The sequence below is a fragment of the Protopterus annectens genome, chromosome 4.part0 (assembly GCF_019279795.1).
Source record: "Protopterus annectens isolate FY-2018-M chromosome 4.part0, PAN1.0, whole genome shotgun sequence".
NCBI classification, from domain to species: Eukaryota; Metazoa; Chordata; order Ceratodontiformes; family Protopteridae; genus Protopterus; species Protopterus annectens.
The window spans coordinates 641,001,206-641,027,552 of NC_056733.1; the positions used below are offsets into that span (position 1 = coordinate 641,001,206).

The window sequence follows — 26,347 nt, forward strand, 5'->3', positions numbered from 1 at the left end:
GCAGTGATTTAATCAGACATGTCCAGCAGCGTGCATCTGATGTCCGTAGGCAACAGCTTGCCACAGGTGGTGGTGCGCCCATACATCCCCCCTCCCCAGAGTGGAGGAGCTGCTCTTAAGCGTGGTGGCTCCTGGCCTACAGCAGGGGTAACATCATGCATGTGTCATTATGGAGGCCGGAGCTACCTAGCAGGACGACATGGAGCGTACAGGTAATATGCCCTAGCTGTAGACTACTGTTACCTGTATTATTAGAATATGCTTATGTGAGATGTGTACTGTGTGTTTAGCAGTTGTGCTGCCTCTCGTGTGCAATACTGATATTTGTAATAGTATCTCCACACCTGTGACTGTTGTTCCACTGGAGATTAGCGCACTCACGGCAGTAATGCCACAGTTGTGGCCACTGATAAACTGTGTCATATTCTTGTAGGTCCCTCTGGTGTGACAGCAGGGCAGACGGTACATGCTGGTGAGTGTGTTAACACTTTCATAATGGTAATGAAATGTGCATGTCATAGGTGAGGTGTAGGCCATGTACATGTAACACACCTACGCATAATGCATGCCATCCATGTTTGCTGTGAGACATTAATCATCACATTAAAGTCAGTAGCTGCCTCAAGCACATACACTGCACAGTGCAGCAGACACAAGTGTGGCAGCACTGTACTGCACCTTAGATATGCATAGTTGCTACAGCTGTACACAACAGAACACGTTTATCATATGCAGTACATGAAAACATGCTGCACTCATAGCAATGTTGTGCATGTGCAAACATATGCACCTATACACAATATGCATACGATGTTGTGTGTGTGCGCTTACATATGCCAGTATACACAATATGCACAGCAGTTGCCATCCAAACAAAGTGTCACATATATGTCCTGGAATGCTAGTGGGTGTATAGATCACTTGACACACATTGGGTTGTGTCCATGTACAAATTGTGTTCCCGGGTATAGCCAATCACTGAACAACGACACAGTTGCAACAAAGCCATGTATACTGCCATTACATTGGGGCGTCTACACTAGCACTGTATGGTCTTGTGCAATACGTATTCTGCATGCTGACACGTGTGTGATGACTGTTTACCTTGTGATACTGACACCCACCTTCACCCACTATAGAGTATGTGTTGAATTGCTGGTGTGTGTGTATGTGCTGTAGTGAGGAGTGCATTACTGTGCACATCTACATGTGTTCATGTGTAGACTGTAAAGTGTGTTTTCTGTCGTCTTCTCACGGGTGCTGAGTTAGGGCTGGCCGAATGCAGCAGGGAACCTGAAGCCACTGCCACGAATAATGCTGATGATGAGACATGTATATTGACACAGGGAGGTTTGACAGGGTCTGTCGTTGGTACACCAATCGACAGTACTCAGCGTTCAACCCCATCTATGCGCACACTCATACTCCCAGTACATCCCTCACCACCAATGGCCGTAGGCGAGGGACAGCATACAGTTGGCACTGACCAGGAGAGTGTGGTACCCATGGCACTTGCATCCCCTCACAGCAGTCATAGCCATATTCCTGGAATGGTACCACATAGGTGGAGGTCCAGGGGTTCTCAGGGGCCACCGCTGGTCGTATTGCCCTTGGCAGGCGTGCCCTCACTGGTCTCGCAACATCCAGTATGTTCCAGGCTGTAATGCAAGCTCAGGCACGTATGGAACGGTACACCAGGCAGGGACTTAGGGCGCAGAGGGCACATTACACCGCTATCAATGACAGCATCCGTGACCTGGCCGGTGCCATTCGGACATGCACCGAGGTCATTGGTAGACTTTGGGGGGAGACATTAGATGCCTTCCACAATATGTCATCCATGAGTCAGGACCATGTGGGACAGTTGCTACGACGCGGACGCATGCCAGCAACAGCTGGCAGTGGTCGCGGATGGCCCCCGGGTCATAACCACTCCCCTAGTGGCAGTACCAGCCCCAGCAATGCTGGGGCTGACCTGTCTATTGACCGACCCAGTAGACCATGTGCACGTGGCTCTGGCCATTCTCAGCAGGGACAAGGGTCCAGTCGTCCCACCTCTGGCTCTGAGGACAGTACCCAGTCAGGGTTGGTACCCGATACTGTCCGTAGCACCCCTGCCAGGCACAGGTACTGTGTCCGTGGCCAGAGACAGTGATCTGTACGGCCTAGCAGGTGCAGTCTGTGGCTGTCCCACAAACTACTGTATATGGCAGCCACATGGTGGAGCTGTGTGCATGCAGACACACGCACATTAACCAAACAACTAGGGCTCACACATTACATCAGCATTGGCCCATGCTGTACTGTTGTCCCTCTCACACTCACACACACATGCACAGACATGTCGATTGGATGGGTCAGTGTCAGGCTCTGGCAAACAACATAACGCCCTGTGCATATGATGATACCTGTGTCACCTCCTGTCATCTGTAACATTGATGGATGAACAGGCTAACATGGTGCTGATGCACAGGGTGACACTATAGCAGTGTAGCAATATTAGCAAGTTGTCAACAGGAAAGTGTAATGACATCCTTGTAGGTATATCTCAGCAGGCATTATTCATCAAAGCTCTGATTGTCAATGTAGCATTGTTTACACTACTGTTAGGTCTGACTATGTATTGTCCCCCCATGTGCCACTTGGCTGACATGTAATGTGTTGCCAGCATGTGTTAGTGAGTGGACAGTATGTGTGTGATGTGTGCAGTACAGATTAGCAAGTGTACATCTGTGAACATGGTGGATGCGCACTGTCTGTATGTATGTGCATAGTAGACACATGGGACATGTGGCATACCCTGTTGTACACATAGTGAACATGTCACAATATCTTTTAATGGCCAGTATGCATTCTATTACAGTTATGTACTAACATGGGTAGACACCATACTGTGGGTGATACTGTTAGTATCTGTCAACGATTTGTGGTCTGGTAGTATACGTAACCTCAACAGCATGACTATAAGCAATCATTGGATGTTGTCCTGACAAATGACACACAGTCATAGGGAACTCAGTAACAGTTGTATCCTTCCGGTGCTACACTATAACACTAACCAGTGGTAATTACCGCCACCCATTCCTGTGTCCACACCTGTTTGGCATATAGCCCCTTCGGTACATGCAAACACACTAGGGATGTGTCCATCCACATCTGGTAATGCATGCAGTGGCCTACAGTCCATTCCCTGGATGGGGCATATATCCTACACAAGGGTATCATACAGACAGATGCCTGTCATGTGATACATGCTGTATAACAGTAAGCAGACTATGTCATAGTCATCCACATGTACTATACTTCCTATCCCGTCAGTACCACATTGGTGGTAGCCCTCAACATGTATGTCGGGTACCAATGTGTACATACAGCCTCATGTTATGTCATGTGTCCCTTGGTATCCACATATCCATAGGTATTGTGGAGTCCCAAGGTGTGTCACATGACACATTGGAGGCCTGGATGCATATACACAAGGCGGTTGTACACCTACAAAGACTGTCCATTATTGGCAGTCATGGTTGTGTATGAACATGCCTGACATATACCCCAGGCATATACCCTCACTCACACTACTGTAAAGTAACTGTCATGGGTGTGTGTGGCACAGATGACCTTGGCCACGGATCACAACAGTGGATGGGCCTGTCACATACATACATATGTGACCTACGATCTGAGAAGCTGCGGCACAACCTGTCAATGGCAACAAATGTAGTCATGTAGTATGCAGGCTTCACACCTATGTACTGTTTAAGGGAACATGTACACATATATTTTTGCAACGCATATACCTGATGTGTGCAATGCACTTACTGTTGTAATCATAATATGCCATAACATAGTAAAAGCAAGACCCACACTGCATTGACCAAGAGTGACACACACACACACACACAGTCAGCACTTGCAAGATTCAAACCCTTCCTAACTAGGTTGTGATACTACAGAGAGACGAATTAGCACGGCGTGCTATTTGCTTTACTGGGTGGTTTCCCTTCTCCGTCTGTATTTCTAGGGTGCTGACATCATCGGTCTTTTCAAAGGGGAATGTACATCTGTAGTGTGTTTTCCCAGTCTTCAAAAAGAGAGTTGCACACACATACACATATCTCCTGGTATGATGATATGGACTATCGTCTGTGGGAGGTGGGTATGTATATATGGGCCTGTCTGTCAGGATGTCGGCATTGTCAGTCAGGTACAGTTGGCCCTGACTCATGACATATATGCGTGTACATTGTTATATATGACATAGCTGTCGGAGGTGTCATGATTCAGTCTGGACTCCTTCTCAGCTACTCTTTACAGAACACCAACAAACCTGAGCACTAATCCCTGATATACTCCTTTACACACTTAACACCCTACTGATCCTTTGTCCTCTGGCTACAGAGTATGTCATGATGATATCCCGGCATGTCCAGGGGTCGGCTTTGTGTGCACTCTCCAGTCCAGCTGGTGAATATTGTGATGTAGACACAGTCACATCTGCCTCATGTACACAGACAAGACTCTCCTCCTCACAACAAACCCAGATATATGTGTGAGATGCACCTATAGAGACATGCAGGGTGCTGAACTCTCATAACCCATGACTGGCATAGTCTATCAGGTGGTGAAGATAACCACACACACCACATATCAGTCTCACATATCCTCTGGCGACAGCACTCAAACCACATTATCACACATACATATACTCGGATGCTGTAAATGAACTCTGCCTAAGCAGCACAGACCTCAACATCAGGCACACACACAACTGCTACCCCACTACAATTCCCACATCTCACATAGTTCACAATGTCAGGGTGCCACACAGTCACTTGCCTTCGGGCTATACAACACACATAATACAGTTGTGATAGGCAACACTTATTGTCAGAGACACTGACGTACCACTCACCAGCCCATACAAGGGAATAGTCCCTTTGTGCTGTCTGTCGTGTGTCAGGATCTGACACAACACATGCAGTCAGGTCACTACAAAGCAAGTACAGGACTGGCACCATCATTGTCCATGCTGGTGCGTAAAACCTCAGATGTTACTTCCTGGACCACATGACATGGTACATGGAGGAACAGTGTCATGATATAGCCCAGGCCAGTATGACCCTGAACTTGTCTAGCATCTTACACCCACCAAGTATGATTTCACCAAGTATGATGTCACAGTATACAGACAAACCTAACAGATTGGTGTCGTTCATAGGAGATGCAGTGTCTGTCAGCCTGTGGTGACATGCTCAACATTCCACATAGCTTCACTATGGGCAGCTTGCACCTGTCATGCTTGGACCTTTGAATGCTGGCTAAGGCTCTTGCTACCACCATAGTGCATTTGTTGAGCAGGGCTCAAAAGACAAGCCCACCTATATAGACATTACAGGTTAAATAACACTAAGGGTAATGTTGCTCAACACCAGATGTGTTACCTCATATTGCGGCCACTCAGGACTCCCCTCAGTATGGGGGATAGCAATATATGTGCACTAACAGACGCCAAATTCAGGGTCACATATGCACACCAGCACTACCAGGTTATGTTTCATACCATGCTTTCTGACCACAGGACTTGGAACGGACAACACAACTAGGGGGTGTATCCATATACATCACAGATGCACGCACCTCCGGGTTAGTGGCACTGCACTAAGCATCACAGACCATACATATACAACTACCATTGTTCGAAACTGCCTTTCAGTTTGTTACCTACTACAGAACACCCTCCCATACTCGGGAACCACAAACGGCTTTCCTGGGAACAGTGGGGGATATGATGGTCTCCACAAACACCATTATATTGGGTGACATCAAATACATGAATATTGACTGGGGATACTACTCAAGCTGCAACAACCTCGCCCTACAGTCGCTACAATTTGTACATTCATATGCTATGGCACAACCAGTCACCACAGCCACATGGGGGAATACGTATTGGACATGATCATCACCGACATGGGGACTGTGTTACACACCAGCAATATACCCCTCATTGGTAAGGTCGGAACATACAGCTATCTCAGTGGACATACATATACACTCCAAACACCCATCCTGAGTAATCTTGGTGAACTTCTGCTGAGCCAACGTCTCACTTCACCAAAGCAAGGTGGTATCCTTCAGAGACCTTGAGACAGTGTGAAATACAGCTCCGACTGCTGAATACTTTACATACACATTCTATGGACTCCTAGTGGACTGCATGGATTGTGCTACCCCAAATAACAACAAGACTCACTCCTCCAATGGCAGGGGACCTGTCCGATAAAACACCAGCCATTAATGAGCTGTACAATGTCTGGAGGAAGCTACTACATGATAGAGCACAATCCCAGACGGGGAAAGCATCTATTATCTGTACTAGCAGACAGCTATGATCACTCATGTACTTATCTAAGGTCTTCTTCTCATGGACAATTGCACCAGACAAGTAGGACTATCACAAGGCCTTCGTCTGTTATGTCAGGAACCTGGGTGGACACTCACTGATATGCTGTGAGTTACTGCACACTGACTACACTTACCCTGAACCCACTGGCATAGCCAACATCCTGGCAAACAGGTTCAGTGCAGATGTCTCCCCCCATTCCCCCTAGGGAGCAACTACCCAACCCAACGGAGTGTGACCTCCCTGACACCACACAGTAACAGGTGAGTGCTGCCCTCCCCAAAGCATACATTACAGCATCAATGTGTCCAGTTGGTGTCCCGACCTGCATCTTACACAAGCTTCATGACAGACGTAACCCTCGCATTACATCACTGTGCAATATTGGAGTTACTACAGGATATGTAACCACGGAATGGCATACAGCAACAGTGTTCCCACTCCACATAGTTGGTGCCAGAATGGAACGCAGACAATATTGCCCTATAAGCCTAACTATCCAGTTATGCAAAGCGATGGAGTGTATTGTCATGGGACTCTTAAACATAGACATCAGGAAACTACAGACACTGTGTCCTACACATTTCAGCGTTGTTGTGGGTAGACCTTGCCTCTTGAACATGTTTGTATTCTTTTGACAGTAAACAGGTCCATCAACATAGGGACAGTTGTACACGCAGCCTACCTGAAGCTTGCTAAACCCTTCCACACAATAACCCACTGGGCCATTATGCACTGGCTCACCAGCATCGATATGGACACATATCTCAACTGATGGATTGCTACCTGGATCAGGGATAGCACCTACAAGGCCAGAATTGCAGGTGCCATGTCTGACTATACACCAGTTACACGTGGCATCCCACACGGCTCCGTTCTGGGACCTCTCTTGTTCAGTATATATTTGTCTGACGTACAGGCTACCACAGGGGGAATATGGCTGACCTTGTTCACACTTGACTGCAAACTGGGTGCCATGATCACCTCTCCAGCTGCCACATGCATACTCCAACAGGGTCTCTCATAGATGGATGACTGGTGCCTGAGCCATGGCCTACAGCTAAATGCCGTTAGTTGCATAGTCATCCCCTTTGGGAATAACAACATGCCCACACATTAACACATAGGTAGTACTCCATTACGTATGGTAGGTGTTGTTAGGTGATTGGGAACATGACTTGTTCGTACTGTCACCTTTGACATTCACGTTGCCACAGTGGTTGGACAGACCTTCTATATAAGCAACCTTATCCCATATGGTTTCACATCTAGATCGAGTGATGTCATTGTGCTCCTATACTAATAACTGTGCTTGGTTGTAATGCCACCTTTGGGGTGTACCTTACCCAACACCTGCAGCAACTGTACTGGCCACAGATACCCAAGTAACCGCCACCCCTCAATACCCATGAATCACATATCTCACAAAAATCAGTGTGCCTCAGTCACAGCCCTTAAGGCCAAACAACACACCAGATACAGTTGTTATAGGGGACTCTATTGTCCGGCACACTGACGTCCCGCTCAACTGACTGAACAAGGAGAAGGTCACTGTAAGCTGCCTGTCAGGTGGCAGGATCCACCACAATAACGCAAGCACTCAGGTCACTCCAAAGCAGGTACAAGTATGACTGTGTCATTATCCATGCAGGCGTGAATGACATGAGATGTACCTCACTGGACTACAAGACATGAGACATAGAGCAGCTCTCTGATCATGTAGCCCAGGCTGGTATGACCCTGACCTTGGGTAGCATCTTGCCCTCACCAAGAATGATGCCAGAGTGTACAGACAAAATGATCAGTTTAAACAATCGTCTAAAGTATTGGTGTCATTCAATGAGGATCCAGTGTCTGTCAGCCTGGGATGACATGCCTGACCAGCCACGTTGCTTTGCTAGGGACCGCTTGCACCTGTCACCCTTAGACTTTCGTATACTGGCCATGCCTCTTGCCACCCCCATAGTGCATTTTTTAGGCAGGCTCAAAGGACATACACACCTCCATTGACAACCCAAGGATACAAAATCTAGAGGTAATGCTACTCTATGCCAGACGTCTACACCTCAAGATGTACGCACTTGAGGCTCTCCTTAGTATGGAGAATATCGATGTCTGTGCAGTAACAGAAACCTGGCTCAAGGCTCCTGAGAGCACCCCAGCACTACCAGGTTATAACTCATACCATGCGTTTCACACACACAACTCAGACCGAAGCACAAAAGGAGGGGTAGTATCTATATTCATCAAAGATACCTACACCTCCAGCTTAGTGGCACTGCACGAAGAATCAGAAACCATCCATGTGCAACTAACAGCGGGCCAAACTGCATTTCAGTTTGTAGCCTGCTACAGAACACCCTCCCTATTACAGGAACCCCACTTGGCATTCCTGAGAACACTGGAGAATATCAAGGTCTCTCCTTCAACTACCCAAACATTGACTGCAACAACTACTCATGCCCAAACACACTCGCCCAATGGTTCCTTGAAGTTATAAACTGTAATGCGATGGAACAACTGGTCACCACTCCCACAAGAGGGAACAGCATATTGGACCTGGTCATCACCAACATGGGGACTCTGTCCCACACCAGAGGTAAACCCCTCACTGGTAGGATCAGACCATTAACAAATTTCCATGGACATCCATATCCCGTCCCCACCCCCAGCCAAGGAAATCACTGTATAGAATTTCTCAAATGCCAACTTTGCACTTCTCAAGACTGAGGTGGAATCCTTCAAAGCTCACAGGCCAGTGGATAACAGGCCAATCCGCAGAATCCTTTACAAATGCATTGTATGAGCACCTGCAGGAATGCATGGATTGTGCTATCCCAAATAAAACGAAGCCTCACTCCTCCAAAAACAGGAGACCTGTTTGGTGGACCCCGGCCATAAATAAGCTTATACAACAGAAGGAGGAAACTACTACATGACAGAGCAAAATCCCAAAAATGGAAGCCATCTCTGATCAGTATTAGCAAGAAACTTCAATACCTCATAAAATCATCAAAGGCCAGTTTCTAAAGGGAAATTGCCCTAGACACTAAAGATGATCACAAGTCCTTCTTTAGTTATGTCCATAATATGGGTGGAAACTCCAAGATTTGCTCTGAATTGTTGCATAATGGTACAAAATATACTTAAACTACAGGCAGCCAACATCCTGGCAGACAGATTCAGCACAAACCTCTCCCCCCTTCACCCACAAAGGAACAAATGCCTAACCCAACTGAATGTAACCTCCCTGACATCACAGATGCACAGGTGAAAGCTGCCCTCACCAAAGCAGAAAACACAGCAGCTGTGGGACCGGACAGTATCCCAGGCTGTGTCTTACACAAGCTCCAAGAAGAACTGAACCCTCACATTGTCACTGTTCAAACTTAGCTTTACTACAGGATATGTACCTGAATAATGACATACAGCTACAGTGGTTCCACTCCACAAAGGTGGTGCCACAACAGACCCTGGGAACTATCGCCCCATAAGCCTGACTAGTCTGTTCTATACAGCTATGGAGCGTATTATCATGGAACTCATAAACAAAGACATTGGGAGCCTCCAGAGACTGGACCCTACCCAATTTGTCTTTGTTAAGGGCAGAGCTTGCCTCTTAAACCTAGTTGATTTCTTTGAAACATTTACCAAAGCTATGGATGAGGGCAAGGTAGTCCACACAGCCTACATGGACCTTGCAAAAACGTTCAACACAATACCCCACTCTGATATCATACATAAGCTTAACAGCTTAAATATCAACCCCTATATCACAAGATGGGTTGCAGACTGGCTCAGGGATAGAACCCACATTTGTCAGAATCGCAGGTGCCATGTCCAAATACAAACCAGTTACAAGTGGCATCCCACAGGGCTCAGTTCTGGGACCTCTCTGGTTCGGTATATACTTCTCTGAGGTTCAGGCTAACACGGGGGTATTATGGCTGACAAGGTTCCAGATTACTGCAAACTGGGGGTCATAATAGACTCTCCAGCTAACACAAGCATCCTCCAGAAGTGTCTCACAGAGATGGATGTTTGCTGCCAGAGCCACAAGCTCGAGCTACATGCTATAAAGTGCATAGTCATCCCCTTTGTGAAAAACAAGGTGCACCCAAATTACCACATGAGTGGTAATCCATTAAGTACAGAAGTAGTAACTTGGAGATTTGTGGACCAATGTAGATAGTAATCTCTCCTTTGATAATCACATTGCCAAAGTGGTTACAAACACCTTCTATATATGCCACCTTATCACGAACGGGTTCGCATCTACATCAAGTGAGGTCATTGTGCCCCTCTACTCATCAGTCATCAGCACCATACTTGAATACAATGGCCCTTTTGGGATGTACCTTACCCGACACCTGCAGCACCTGGAGAGACCCAAAAGTACCTCTCCAGGAGGGTCATGGGCAACAAACAGATGTCATATGCAGCTCACCTAAGGAAACTCCAGCTCTACTCAGTTGCTTACCACCTACTCAGAGGCAATCTGTGCCTGACATACAAAGCCATGTCAAAGCCCGAATTAATGGACATGCTCCACCTCAAACATCCAAGTCCCTTAGAGATGCACGCTCCAGGGACTTAAACCTCAGCACAGGAATAAAAAGGACATGCTGGAGGGACAGATTCATTTCCCAGAGGCTCCCCTCACTCTGGAATAGAACCCCAGTTCATATTAGACATAGCCCCTCGCTGACCCTCTTCAAGCCAAATCTGAACACATGGATGGGAAATCGAAAATTCAGTCCTGGGATCGCTTCTGTGTCCCTGCTAGACAGAGGCACAGTAGCCTAAACGTACATGGGCTATCTTGTGTGACCTACTATTCACTGGCACAGTGTAGTACTCTGACAGGGCTGCAAAAGCCAAACACACTCTGGCTAGGCTTGTACATACCCTAGGGCAGATAGCCTACTATCAACCTCTGAACTTATGCTTCTGCTCAGGATGCACAATATTTACTGCTGATACTGTTTGCAGGTCTTTATCGTCTTTGCTTTCCCAGTTTCTATGAACAACTTGGGTATCTGTGGAACATGTTTGATCATGACAGGGTTCCACTATATTATACAAGTGTCTCTTGTCATGTAACTGTGTGCACAGGGCGGATTGCTGGATAGTAAGAGGTTCCTGGGTTAACGCATGCAACTGCCAGATGTGTGGCCCACTGCTGTAGTTAGACATGGCCTAAGTGTGTGATCATGCCCAGTTCAGGCTTTCCATGTTTTGTTTCCCGACATATGTCTCATTTATTCAAGTGTGTGAACATGCCCAGTGTGACCTTTCAGTATGTTGCAATCTGAAGTCAACTACATTTGTGGATGTGTGTGAACATGACCGATATTAACATTTATACTGTGTGTGTTGGAAGTCAAGTTTTGTTCTTACTGCAGGACTCACCTTTGTGTCATAACTCAACAGGGATTATGCTGTGCCTGCAGGGTTTCCATGAGATACTTTGCATAGACTTATCAATATTCCTTCATACTGGCTGAATAGTGCAATGCTGTCATGGTTTAGTGGTTCAGTACTTTAACTATGGTGCACAGTATCCTGGGTTCGTGGCCCATCACTGCTTTATATTTCCATACCGAGCAGACCAGACTGCTTAAGGGGCAGTTAAGCAAATATGAGCATGTTGGCTTTTATTCTGCTATGCCCTACTTAGACCAGGCTTGTCCGACATTGCTCTATATTCACCAACTTTGCTGGACATTGCCCAATATTACTCTACACTGACCACAGTTGTACTAGTTGGTGTGTATATTCTGTTTGCATATACTACATGGTGGTAAATGCTGTTTAGCACTACCTTAAATTGCTTGACATATGGCAATCATGCCTCAGGTGGTGCTGCAGGGCTGCCTATGTCGGATGCACATGCTACACTCCCTGTACATGTTTGAAGCAGGTAGTATCAACTTAGGCATCCCTTTTACTATATGTGCAGGTCTGAGAGAGGTATAATTTCCAGGGTTCCTACTGAGCCAATGTATGTGCTATGCATTGCCTCTTTGCCAAGGCCAAAGCATACTGGGCACGCCTCCTTCTACCTGCTGGGGCAAGCTCAGGTTGTTCCTCCTCCGAGTCACGCTCTGCCTGTGATGACCTTGGCAATGGTGGGCTGTTTGGGCCAGGCCTATGCTGGTCCTACTGCAGCTGTTTTCGCAGGATCATATTATGTAGCATAGCACATACCATGACAATTTGGGTACATGTAGTTGGAGTGTACTGCAAGGCTCCACCAGATGTGTCCAGGCACCGGAACCGTGACTTGAGCAGCCCAAACACACGCTCAATTACATTTCGTGTTTGTGCATGTGCCTCATTATGGCGTTCCTGTTAAGGTGTGTGTGTGTGTGTGTGTGTGTGTGTGTGTGTGTGTGTGTGTGTGTGTGTGTGTGTGTGTGTTTCTGATGGGTGTCATCAGCCACGGCTCTGGTGCATAGCCAGCATCCCCCACTAGGTGACCATGTGGGATGTCCCCATTGGCAAATGTCTGGTACAGCTGCGTCAGATGCCAGATATGGGAATCATGGTAGCTTCCAGGGCAGCCAGCGCACACATTCAGTATTATGCCCTGGGCATCACACACGACCTGGCAGTTGATGGAGGGGAAGCCCTTGCGGTTGAAGTAGACCCTACCCCACTTACTGGCTGGTGCTTTGATGCATATTTGTGTGCAGTCTATTGCACCCACTACCTCAGGGTATTCCTCTATTTTCTGGAAGAGATGCATATTGCTGGCCAATACCTCACAGGAATTGGGGAAATATACATGATCACCGACATGTGCTGACATGGCATCCAGATACTGGTGCAGTACCCTGGATGCTGATGCATGTGATATCCCCATCATATCACCAGTTGGTCTGTGGAAGGTACCTGTTGCTAGTATTCGTAGGCCAACACATACCTTGGTTTCCACTGGAATGGGTTCCCCTCTGTTGGTTCTGTGTGTGAGGTGTGGCCTGCACAGCTCAACAGTTTGCTGCATGAGGTCTCTGTCCACTCTATAGCAGTACCCTGGATGCTGATGCTTGTGATATCCCCATCATATCACCAGTTGGTCTCTGGAAGGTACATGTTGCTAGTATTCGTAGGCCAACATATACCTTGGTTTCCACTGGAATGGGTTCCCCTCTGTTGGTTCTGTGTGTGAGGTGTGGCCTGCACAGCTCAACAATTTGCTGCATGAGGTCTCTGTCCACTCTATAGCACTCCACTATCTCCAGCTCATGTAGCCCCTGGTAGGTTACCCTGGGCCTGTACACTCTTCTCCGTCTCCTCACTGGGGGTTGGTTGGCAGCATTCCCATTGCCACCACCATCAGCATGTTGCATCTGTCGATTTATGATAGCAATGGCAGCCCCTAACATTTCTTTGTCTCAGTTAAGCCTTTTCAGTATTCACTTCTCTTAGTTTACTGCAGTGTCTCTGAGCAATACATGGTGAAAAGTTGTTTGCAGAGTTTTAAGTGCTGGGCTGGACTGGTTTACTGCCTGTGTAATTGCCTGATTCTGATTATTTCCACTTGCTAGCTCTGCTGACTCTCTCCCTGGTTAACTTCCTACTGTTTGTTGTGCTTCCTTTTCCCTTTCCATTTCCTCGGGGCAGTGCCGCGCACACTAGCGCAGATGCGCGTACACGTGCTAACATGCGCACACACAGGCTTAGACTTACACCAGCTAATTCCTGCCTAAACGCTCGCACACGAGCGCAGAGATGCTTACAAGACTTTAAACTGCCTTATACATGTTTGCTCCGGCTTAAATGCGCGCACTGACGCTTCCACGCGCGCACACTGTCTTACTCGGGTTTACAGGCACGCACACACGTGCATACACATTGCAAGGATTTTTCAAGAAACTTTGGTGATGCCCACAGTGTTCACCTTCTATTTCTTGACTTTAGCTAGGATACCTGATGACGCACAACTTCCAGTGATGAGCAACTGACAGCTAACACATGACACTCTGCTCCACTGAGATTATCTTCTTTCATACATACCCCCTCCTGATGTCACCTATATCCTACTCTTGTTACCCCCCTTATCCTAGTCTTACACTCCACTGACTGTGCTCATTTGCAATGTAGACTTGGGATTCAGTATCCTTACCTTCATTTGCATAGGATTGCCTACTAATGCTTGGTTACATCTCTTAGACTGGGTTCCCCCCTTAGCAACCCCTACTCGGTAGCCATGTTGTCTTCAGCCTGCCATTGCCTTGCATTGTACAATACAAATCCCCATAAAATCCACATTTGTGGGTTTTAATTTTTATTTTTCTGGTTTTTTGAACGCAGCCCATTTGTGCGACGCTGCGCTACGCTTAAACATGGAAAATCGGGGGGGAAAAATTAAATTACTTTTTTTTCATTTTGCATCGGGTAACATTGCCAATGGCCGTATATTTGGCCATTGGCATGCTTCCTCTACTGGATGCAACCTTTATTTGGAGCTGTCACTGCTCCGTTTTGCTATTTGTAGAACAGTACTCAGTTGTCAACTGAGTGCATTTCTGCAGATAACACTACTCTTACTCGGACAGGTTTGGGTTTCCTGGATCGCAAATCTACCTCATTTGCATGCCTTTCAGCTGCAATTGAGGTAATTTGCATGTCCCGGCCCTGTCCGTGTAAGAGCCGTTTTAGGAGCTCTCTTACATGCCCCTACAGGCTGTTCCTGGATCGCTCGTCGGACATGACGGCTGCATGGAGTCTTACTCTACTCTTAGACTCCATGCAAGCTATCGTGAATCCGGCCCTTTGTTAAAAATAGATGCAAGTTATATGACAATGATTTAATAGTTAGAGAAATTTTAGCAAGTTTATCGAGAAATTAAAGGTAAGTTAGCAAAATACAAATGGGAATTGCAATACAAAGTGAGAGAAAAGCAGGTTTGTGGTATATTTAGAGGTAAAGCCAGGGGGCAGAAATTGATAGAAGTTTGGAAGTGAGTGAAGAAGGGAGAGTAAGGAGCTGTAAGGTATGAACAGGTATTTGTCCACATTTAGGCATATAGTTTATCCTGGTGTTGAGCAAGAACAGAGCCAGCTTTTGGCTAGAAAGTCTTTCTGAATGGTTTTGAAGGATGGGAGGAGAGGGTATTGACCTGATGGCTAGAGATAAGGGGTTCCAGGCCTTTGCAGCAAGTACAGTGTCCAGCCGATTTGATAGGATTGTGGATGGATAGAAGTTTTTGGTCACTGGATCGTAATGACTGATTAGGAACATAGTTGTGTAAAATGTTTAGTGCTGAACTAGCAGATGGATTCTGGATAATTTTGTAGGTGGTAAGAAGCTGTGTATATGTTAGTTGAGTGGGTAATTCAGATACTTGATGAAACATATAGACCCTTCTTAAAAGCTGTTGATTGGTTTTAATTTTTCTCTTGTGTGCATATTTTGCAAGTGTTATTTAAGATGAAATATTTCATATATTTTTAAATAAAAAATTAACAAATTACTTTTTGTTTTTAGTTAACTGATGTCCTGTGATGGTGAACTGTAATTTATCACTCGGTCATGTAACTTTGTGTTATAAGTGGACTGTGTTTTGAATTGTATTTATATTCTATATCATAATGTATGGTTCAATTCAAATTGAAAAAAAATCTTGTCCAGGCTCATTTACATTTTAGAGTAGCTGAGAATCTGCATTTGTCCCTCATGGTACAACTTGTATGATTTTAATAGTAAAAAAAAAGAAAAGAAAAATCTTCAACTAATAATTTGTCTGTCAGCATTACACTGCAGTATTGTAATACTTTCATTCTGTTTCTCATTAACCTTACAGGAGTAAGTCAACCACATTGTCTTCATGACCATATCATAACATAAATTCCTGTGCCATTAAATCAGTTTAGATTGTCTCGTAATTATTTTTCCAGACTACCATAAATGCCGCATATGAGTTTTGTTCTGCTTTTTTTTTACCCAGACTTTCACACATTATTTTTATTTTGTAATAAGGTTTCAAAAACAGCCTTCACTTTTCAACTTCCATGGTGTCGCCTGCTGTATTTTCCATATGTTACAGAATAAATCAGTTTTATTCTGTGTCATTTTCTTATTTTCATATCCTTCACTCTTATTTCCACCTGCATTTATATTTATTTATTTCCTTCCTTGATTCTTCCTTTAACCATGATTTTACCATGATTTTTTTCATGTCATAAGTAAAATTATTTTGCCTGTCCTTCCTTTAATCACATTGTTCTACTCCATTTTCTCCCTTTCTGTTCTTTGTCATTTTTAGACTAATGCTTTTTCTTTCCTTCCATTTCCTTTCCCTAAAAGGATTGTTCTTTTTCAAATAATGTTTCTCTCATAACAAAAGTCCAAAAGACAACCCAAGGTTTGCGTAGCTAATTTTACTTAATACTGTGTTATGTTTTCTATAGTCTAGCACTGAGTATTGCCCTTTTACTTCTAATGCTGAAAGGGAGTTAATTTATTGTTGTAAATTGTGTGTTTTTTGTTCATTCATTTGCAAGGCAGTGTGCCTCATGTCAGAAATTTGATTTCTTTGTGATTTGATATGAAAATTGCAAGTTGTAATTGATAGCTGAAAATTTTAAAATTTGTTCTTGGACTTGAAGCCATTCCCCCAAGATCAAGGGACTGTGCTCTAATTCACACCCTTGTTACTTCAGTATGCTGCATCTCAGAGTGGCATTAGAGTATGGGGAATGTTCTATGTATTCAGTCAGTGTACCAGTTGCACCTCACAATTTTGTGGCCTCTCCCTTTTAAAGGGGTGATTTACGAATATCTCCTTTCGGCTTGGTACCCTTGTTTAGGTGTCTCCTTTGTCTCCTGTGGATACACCTACCTCCAGGTCCGTTTTTTTTTTTATAGTGAAGTTATTGGAATCAATACTGGAATAAAAAAATCTTAATGCTTTTTAATATGTTGCTTACAGATCCAATCCTTCTACTGTGGAACATACCAGATTGTTGCAAACTGTAAATGATCACATAAAAGAGCGAAACCATGTTTTCTTTGATATGGAGGCATATCTACCAAAGAACAATGGGTAAGTTTTAATGGTATGCTTTTTCATTTCAGTACCCTTAGCCATCTGCAGAGCTATTCAAGAGTAATTTTTATGAATAATTCCCATAAATACTTCTTGTCTTAGTACTAGTTGGAGCATGGCCGCTTTATTTGAACTTCACATTAAAGTGATAATATAAAACAGTGTAGTTTTAAATTAGCAAGTTTTGTAATGTTATGATGCACTGAAGCAGCTTTCCTTTACAGCGTGTCTTTCTCTTCTAAATACTGTTTTTGGTAAATAACTTTCCTCTATTAAACGTACCTTGTACAAAAAAGGTGCTTTCCCCTTCTGTTCTTTTTTGTTTGTGCTTTATTTGGAAGGAAGGGCATCTAATGCCTCCCAGCTGCCTCGGTTTCCCTGTTATGTTATTGTGTTGCAGTATGTAATATCACACATGCAAAGTTATTGAAATATGCCTTGTGCAGGCAGTAAGAATATTAGAGACATTGCAGCCATGAACTGTGATTAATTTTTGTTGCTGTGTTTTAATTCTGTCTGTAGTGGATGAGTGGATGTGTCTTGTAAGCTTGTTTCGTAGACCATGCTGGTATTTTTTGTTTTTCTTATATCAGCATTAATGCCCCATGAGGTGCCTTCTGAATTGGTATCAGCCATTAAAATACGATTGACACAAATTAAATGGCTTCCACTGTTTATTTCCTCCCTGTAGTTTAATAAATAACCAGTATATAAAATCATTAAGCCTGACATGGTTTTATGTTAGTGATACCAGTCGTAGCGCTGCTTTATAGATGTGCCTCTTACTGTTTTACTTTGTGGTATACAAAAAAAAAATACTTGATCACTGTGATGTGGATGTTTAAACCCCTAATGTTAAAGGTTTGCTTGATTTATATAAGTAACCTTAGACTTCATAAACTTGTCCCATCATTTTTCTACTGAAGTAACTTTAATGTTGCTTCACCACTTGGAAGATGTGTTTCCTTTGCTAACCATTTTGTTCTTGTACTTGTATACATTTTTGTGCTTTGCACCTCTGAGCAACTTGCATGACCTTGCCAGAATTCCTGGGTCACTTCTAAAAGCAGTGCATGTGTATAACACTTTTGTTCTCTTGTTATCTTGGTAAATGGACTTACCCAAAGGACCTTTTCCCTGTTACAACATGGGTCATAGGTTGGCACAGATAAGTGAACTATATCAGAAGTGGATGAGCAGTCCCATGGCAGCATAAACACTGTTGTGTAGAAGTCTGCACATTTGTAATGACAGTTTCCAATATGGTATGCAGATATGCAGTTATGCCTGAAAATGGTCAACCAGTCCATCCACTCAGTTTACAAATAAACATATAAGTTAATGAGTTGTATAGTCTAATAAACGAGGAACTGATTCCCCATGTTTTGTAATGTAGTTAACCCAACCCAGAGGCATCTATTATTTTATGTCTGAGGATTCTTAACATTATTTCCTAAGGTACTCAAACTGTAGCGTGACCGATCAACTAGTGCTTGTTGGTAGGAGATGCTGGAATGTTCACACAGTGTGATACCGACAGCTGGTCTAGATGTTTCCTTTTTGCATGGAAAAGGAACCTTTCCCTACTTTCAGTTACTGCTATCACACTCTACATCCAGTAGATAGTGACCTGTCAAACATACCATCTTTGTGTGAATGTAGTGTATATAAAACTCTGCCATTCCACTTGCATGCTGAAGCTCGATTTGTAATGTTCATATGAACTGCTGTGCGACACTACCCTTGCTCACTTTAACCTTTGTGCATGTCAGAATAAGTAAAACGTGTTATTGCAACATTCCAGTCAGTCTTTCAGTGAACTCTAAGTACTTTTTAACTCAAAGCACAAGACCCTTGTTTTGTCTTGGGTTATGTAGTGTTGAACATCCATGACGTTGCATTTCACATTGCTGTGCAGTAAGTTTGTTGTGCGAATGATATTGCTTAAGTAATCAAAAAATATTTCTTCATTCTTGGAGCTATTTAATTAAATAACATGGCAAACTGACGTGCCTGCTATGGGTTTATTCAGAATGCACGAGGGAAGAACAGGTTTGGTGTTCATTCACTGCATCTGCAGAAAATTAGTACATTTTCCTTTGTTTTTCTAAATTGTAAACATTGCTGTGTATCAGGAAAGCTTTGAATTTTTATGCATCTTTATGACGCACCTAGTCAGGCAAAGTTGTTAAAATAATTCCATAAAAAATGTTTCTGCCTCACTGAAGCAACAACTACTTTTATCAAATTACTGTACCTATTGGTTGGTCAGTTGTGGGAATTCCTGATTGTAAGACTTTGATGTTATCTGGAAATGGAATCCTCAAATTTAGTGATCACTCATGGGTCTGCCATGGCAGTTTCTATACAGTATGCAATAAGGATTTTTAGTGAAATTGTTTTATTAAAACTTTTTCTTCTATATTAATCTGTTTTTCCACTCCACTGTTGGACATTGCCATGTAGTGTATAGTAATATGACCATTAGCAACAGGGTTTACATTTTTAGGTTTTGATTTGCCACATAGGGTTATAAGGAGTTACAGTTGTAGAAGTGTTCATCACATGGTTGTGCTTACATTTATTTAATTAACATGTACATTTGTGCAACTGAAGTCGAACATGTGTGAAGTTGATTTATGTTTTGCTCCGTTTGGAGGAAGGCTAAACAGATCTTATCTGGGCATGCTTTACTCGTAGAACGATATTCATTAATGCTTTGTGAGTAGCAGGTTCACTGATGGGTCAGTGTAGAAATACCACACAAAATAAACACCATGCTGAGCAGAACTGCTCTGTATTCATGGCATTCTGTTATACACTGTACATTTATCCTAAACTGTCGCTTTGGCAGGTGCATTGCAGATTTTTTTCCTACAGTGTGGTTTTATGATTTGTTTGCAGTGCCCACATAAGGATCTAAGTTTCTATGTCAACAAAATCATCTTTTTATTGTATTGCAGGTTGTATTTAAAGTTGGTGCTTGGAAATGTGAATGTAACTCTTCTTAGTAATCAAGCCAAGTAAGTACGCTTTGTCTTTGTTATTCCTTTTATTCTGTCAGCTCACTTGCTCTCTCTTGTCTCTAGGCTTGGTGTCCTGTCCTAGTCTTGTTGCTACTTGTCTGTCTTTAACAGAACAGTTCTCATTTGGACAGTTGTGCAAGACAAAAATGGAAAACAAGAGTAAATGCCGTGCAGCTGTTAGGCAATGAAAATACATATACTTTCTGACTTTCCTGTTAATGGAAAAGTGAGACTGTAATCATGTAACTGAAGTATCTTCTTATGATGTAACACTTTTACAACTAACATCCTGTAAAGTTTATCTTTTTTGGAAAACAATTTCAACTAAAATTTTGTAACACTGTTGAGGTAGTAAAGGAAGAATCAGTCCTTTCCACTGTTAAGCATGGTTTGTCCTTCAGAATTTCCCTTTTCTAGAAGATATGTCCCACTTTGCTACCTGAAATGTTGGTGATCCTGTGTTGGAATGAATAACTATATGAAATGGTAATTACGAAGGAAGAGAGTTAAATTACCATTTTAATAATGCAGCATCATTGTTTTTTGCAAGCGTTGCTGAAATGGTATGTAGATTTACTGTTACTTTAAAGCAGGTTAATATGGTGGATAGCAAATGATCACAAACTGTGGTCATTAGAGGCTAGGACCCAATACATGTTCTCTGTTCTTTTCTAGCATCTGTGTTCTCTTCTTGTCATTGGTAATCAGCCACAGTGGGCTGCTTCACCTTTGTTCTTATCTGGGAAGACCCTGCCTTCCCAGTTTGAAGTTTCAGAATCAAGCATTTCTTAAAACTCTTGCAGTGACACATTTAGATTCATTTTGCCTGTAAGTACAAATATAAAATGTATTAATTTTAAATATTATTTTCTATTTAAAGTAGTGCCATATAACCTTTATTATACATGTTGGTACAAATGGAAGTATGTGCAGTGCTTGAATTGTTTTTAATGACTACAAATAGCCTTAAACCTTGAAATAGAAAATAACTGTTGAGATTTGAAAGGTGGTGTCTATGTACACAATGTATTTACATTTTACTGAATACTGTTAATATGATTACTGATGGTGCTTGTCAGTGGGACAGGGTGTGCATCCCAGTTTAAATACATTACTGTGACCATAATGTTTTGTACATTTTTTCCCAGCCACAAATTACTGATATGCAGAGAAAGCACTGTTTTGAGGGTTGTTTGCGGGCTGTTGATTAAAAGCAGAGGGACTGATCCCTGTAAAACTGTCATTGATACGGCTTGCGGAGTGTAGATGGCATTATGCATCTCAGAGCAGCCAATTTAAATATGTTTCTGTGGCCATAATTGATTTCATTTTATTTATTTATTTATTTTACAATATATTTGCTAAACAGGTTAGTTTTTTTTTTTTTTAAATTTATAGGGTAGTACTAGGCTAACTGCCCTTGTGAGCCATTTAAAGCCTAGCCAATTATCCTTTGTGAGACTCAAACCCTGCACCTTGAGTTTATAAGGCAAACACCTTAACCATTAGGCCATCCTCCCAACCCTTGCCACTAGGCCAATGACCTCTTCGGTGGAACCCCAAGATGATATTCATAGTTACTACGGGAAATTTAAGTTGGTTGCTGGGGAACAAATTCCCCTAATGTTTTCATGTTATATGAGTTCATAGTGCAGTAGTGGCTGGGAAGAAATGTACAATGGTGGAAAAAGAGTAGGAGTCAAGTGATTACACTGAGGATTATGATACTTTTAAGTAAAGTGTTCCTGTTATCACATTTGGACATTTGGAGAGTGGTGTTGAGATTCTTGGCAGATCTTCTCTGTGATCAGACCTTGGAGATTGTTGCGGAGGGTATTGACTTGCTTGAGAGTAATGCCTCAGAAGTGTGGATTACAATACTTCAGTCCATTGTCATGCCAAATAAGAATGTTGTAGAATTTGTACAGAAAGATTAACCTAAAGGTTCATAGGCTTATAGTACTTACTTTGCTTTTGATATGTTAAAATCATAAGAAGCCTAGACATACATTCCCATGGTAAATAGCACTTATATTTTGCAATATGAATCTCCTAAGGTGGACCAGACAAGTATATGTTGGGGAAGTTGCATATTCCCCTAATCCATGAGGGCAATTAATGCTAAACCGAAGTACATTTGTGGTTGCCCATCCATTCATCCAAGTTATGTTTGAGCAAAGTAAGAAGAATATGCTGCTATAGGTTGAGAGTAAGATAGTTTCATAGAAGTGGTATTGTCTATGATACATACCTGTCTCTCCAGCATGTTCTGTTAATCTTTTAAAATAGATTGAGGTCCCTTTAGCGAGTGTTTCTGATACTGTTGGACTTGTGGATGCATCATGATTCTTAACAGAACATCGTCTTTTGAAGCTGTATATGTGAGGCAGAGGTCACCTCTCAGCCTGTGTGGTACCAAGGAAAGAGGCTTTGAGACAGTTTGAGTAGTTTTTATGATTTAGGCTCTTGAGGTATAACCAGTTAACATTAACGTGGACCTCAAAGATATAAACAAAAAAGAGAAGTGGCCCTAGGACTGAATCCTAGAACACTCCACTGGTGACAGGTCTTTTGGAGGAGGTAAAGCCTCCCACCCTTATTTCCTGTGTTCTGTTTGTGAGCCTGTGTGCTACCCAGTGAGTTTTACAAGGGTTAACATATAGCTGGAAGAGTTTATCTGGAATGGCTGATTATGGGATTCTGAAGAACTCTTTGTTATCTTTGGGAGAGACAGCTGCAAGGCTGATTGGAGAAAAACAGGTAGATGGTAGCATGTTTGATATTTTTTTTGATAAACTAAAAAAAAAAAAATGATTGTAATACTAGAACTTATGCAGCGGTTGCAGTAGAGTAAATGGAGGCAGATAACACTGTCAAGATGCAAAGAAAATGAGACCTATGATAAGAATTAAGAGTGAAAAATACATTGTGTTTAACATGCATTGTACATGTGACTGTGTAGTGGTTGCTATAGGGATTAAAGCCTCAGGTGTTAGATTCTTTATACAGTTGACTCTCTGTGAAAGGGAAGTATTCTCTGCTTATTTCTGCATATGAAAAAAGAAATCATTACCCTTGGAACTGATAACTTTTTAATTGTGTAAGGTTGCATACTATTAAAGTGTATATGCAATTCAGGACTAAAATATGTGATATATGCCAAAAAAGTAAACTTGATCAAAATGTGTGGAATGGGGGGGAAACTGAAGTAAGTTTGCAAATGGAAAAATACCATGTTTTACATTTATTTAGTGTATTATATTGGGTGTTACTGTGGTGCAATGGGGTAACGTTGCAGGCACACAGCCAGAGGTTTTCCAGTTTGTTTCTCTGCAGAGTATGCATGTCCACCATGTGTTTGCATAGGTTTTCTCCTAGTGTTCTAGTTTCCTCCCACATTTCAAGGTCCTGCAGTAGGAGGCTCAGTGACTCTAAATTGCCCACAAGGGTGAATGTGTGCATGTGATAAAGAAAGACATTACAATGTACTTCTTTCTACCCCTTGTCTTGTAAACTCTGCAGATAGCTGTAGTTGTCCACTGGGTCACTTTAGGAGTCTTCTGTGACTTTTATGAGGGACGGAGAGAGAGAAACTTGTATTGCTTGAGCTAGAGGGGTAAATTAAAGCATATTACTTCTGTGGTGAAAGCACACATTTGAGTGTATGAAAAAGATGACCACAGTGTCAGAAAAGGGGACATAGAAAGTGTTTAAAAAGTGAGCATAACAATGAGGGGGAGAGGGGGATTGAGAATATGATGGTAAATGGGTGACAGTGATCTGTTGCTGTAGTCTGAAAATGATGAAACCAATTTAATTTGAAGTACAGGATGTGGACTGGGTAGGAAAGTTAGATGGAACAAGGTGAAAGGCAGTATATTCAGACTGAAGAAGTGGATAAAGGACTGCAAGCTGTCTTAATATACAGATAAGTTGCAACCAATTGAAATGAGAACAAAAAGCAGATTTGAATTGTTAAGGTGAAAAGAACAGGGAATACCGAGGAAAGACGAAAACAGTGTAACACAATTCAGCTGGTGAAAAGATTAAGACGAGGAAACAAAAAAAATTACAAAAAAAAACTTCTCCAAAGTTTAAAAAGAAAAGCATCCGATTACTTTTTAACGTGTTTAGTACATGAAAGTGAAGCAAACAAGTGTGTGTTATAAAGCTTGCAAAATCAGATCTTCTACTTTTACTGGATACTTTAAGTATATTTCTAATAAAAATAGATGTGAGGGCATTAGATTTTGTGATAAGTGGGGAAAAATGTCGATGGTGGTGTAAGAGCTGAGGATGAAGTGGTAGGAATTAGGCTGTGTTACTTGTACAGCAACGAAAGAGAGAGCAGTCATCCGAAGAAATGAAATCTTATGTAATAATGAGTATGCCAGTTGATAATTTAGGGGATTTTCTTTTTCCTCTTCCTGATGTCACAATTAAAGTTATGTAAGATGTGAAGAAGCTTCAAGAGATGCTAAAATGTGTGCATTTTATATATGGGGAAAAAGAGATATTTTATGTAGTTTAGAGCTTCAAGTAAAACAGAAGTAGACTGTATTTTGAAAGATCAAGAATAAGATGAGGGGACTATTGTTCTCTGGTGTTTTTCATATCATCTAATCGCATGCTTAATGATATGCGAGAATGCAGTGACCATAAAAAGGGAAGGATGTAAAAATATTGACCAGAGGTTTAGTAAATTGATTTCTAAAGAAGAAATGGAAGCACTTTGGCAAGATCACTTTTCTATGAATCCTGGATCGACTGGATTATTTTTAAGAAATAGTAAGATAGTCTTTTTAAAAGTAAGAGAACAAAAGTTTTAAGGGGAAATGGAAAATTGTGTGATATATTAGTGGATTTAGACGTAAACACTATTCAGTATTTAAATTAAATTATGAAAAAAAAAAATTGGTCACAGTTTCCTAGGCAGCATTTTTAGCTGAAAGATAGAGACTAAGAACTGAGCCCTTGTGCTGACAGTTTCTTACCTGGTCCTTCTGGCACACCACCTCTGGAAGCCATTATGTCCCAGAAACATTGCATGTCCCTTCAGACCATCCATCAGGCAGAACTCTACAGGAAGAGAGAACTGCAGTTTATTGTGTCTGAGGGTAAGGGATGACATGGTGGGTTACTTATGTAACTCTGCACTGTGGATTTCTGTCATAAAACTGTATACTTTGAGACTCCAAAAAAAGAGTAAACAAAAGACAAAACACTTGTCCACTTCTACTCTCACTATTTTAAGAGTTTACTGGAAAACTGGTTTGTTTGCTTATTTCAAATCCTCCAGCCCTTTCATCTTTCTTACCTAGTTTCTTCTATCCTAGTTAAAAAAAAAAAAAACAAGCTCCTCCTATCTCGGAACAGGAAGCTCTTTTTAACTCAGATAATGAATGTTTGAATTATGCCTACCCAAACATCTTCAGTGCACACTTTCAACAAACACTACAAGCTTGACTGTGTTTCCCGAGCTGGAACAGGCTTTGTTAGAGCTTTTCTCCAGAGAATCCTAGACTCTGGCCTGTCTCCAACCTTTTCTTTCTGAGCTTTAGCAAGCATAGCACATAGTTATGGCTGCTGAAACAATAACCTAATGAAGAATGCGGCACACTGGTGTTGTTTACTAACCGTAAGTAGATGTTCAAATGGATCACTGTTGCAGTAGTAGCAAACTCCTTCCATCTCCCCTTTTTCCTATACCTTCCCTGGCCAGGGTGTGGCATCCTTTTGCTTTTTTGATGTGACATTTGTCTTAGAGCTTTAGACTTCAGCCTTCCTGTTTGGGACAAGAAAACTGTGTTACTGCACACCTGTACCACTCACTTGCATCAGCCCTTCCATAGCCCACTTTC

At 42.5% G+C, this 26,347-nt stretch overlaps 1 protein-coding gene across 4 annotated transcripts in view; it reads left to right on the top strand.

The window, feature by feature from the left end:
* The window catches only part of TMEM120B (transmembrane protein 120B), a 419,384-nt gene that overhangs the window by 120,041 nt on the left and 272,996 nt on the right, over positions 1-26,347 (top strand). For all 4 annotated transcript variants that reach the window (XM_044068606.1, XM_044068607.1, XM_044068610.1 and 1 more), the window contains exons 3-4: positions 17,344-17,457; positions 20,424-20,483. In XM_044068606.1, coding sequence (XP_043924541.1) covers positions 17,344-17,457; positions 20,424-20,483 — 174 coding nt within the window. The remainder of the gene's footprint in view (positions 1-17,343; positions 17,458-20,423; positions 20,484-26,347) is intronic.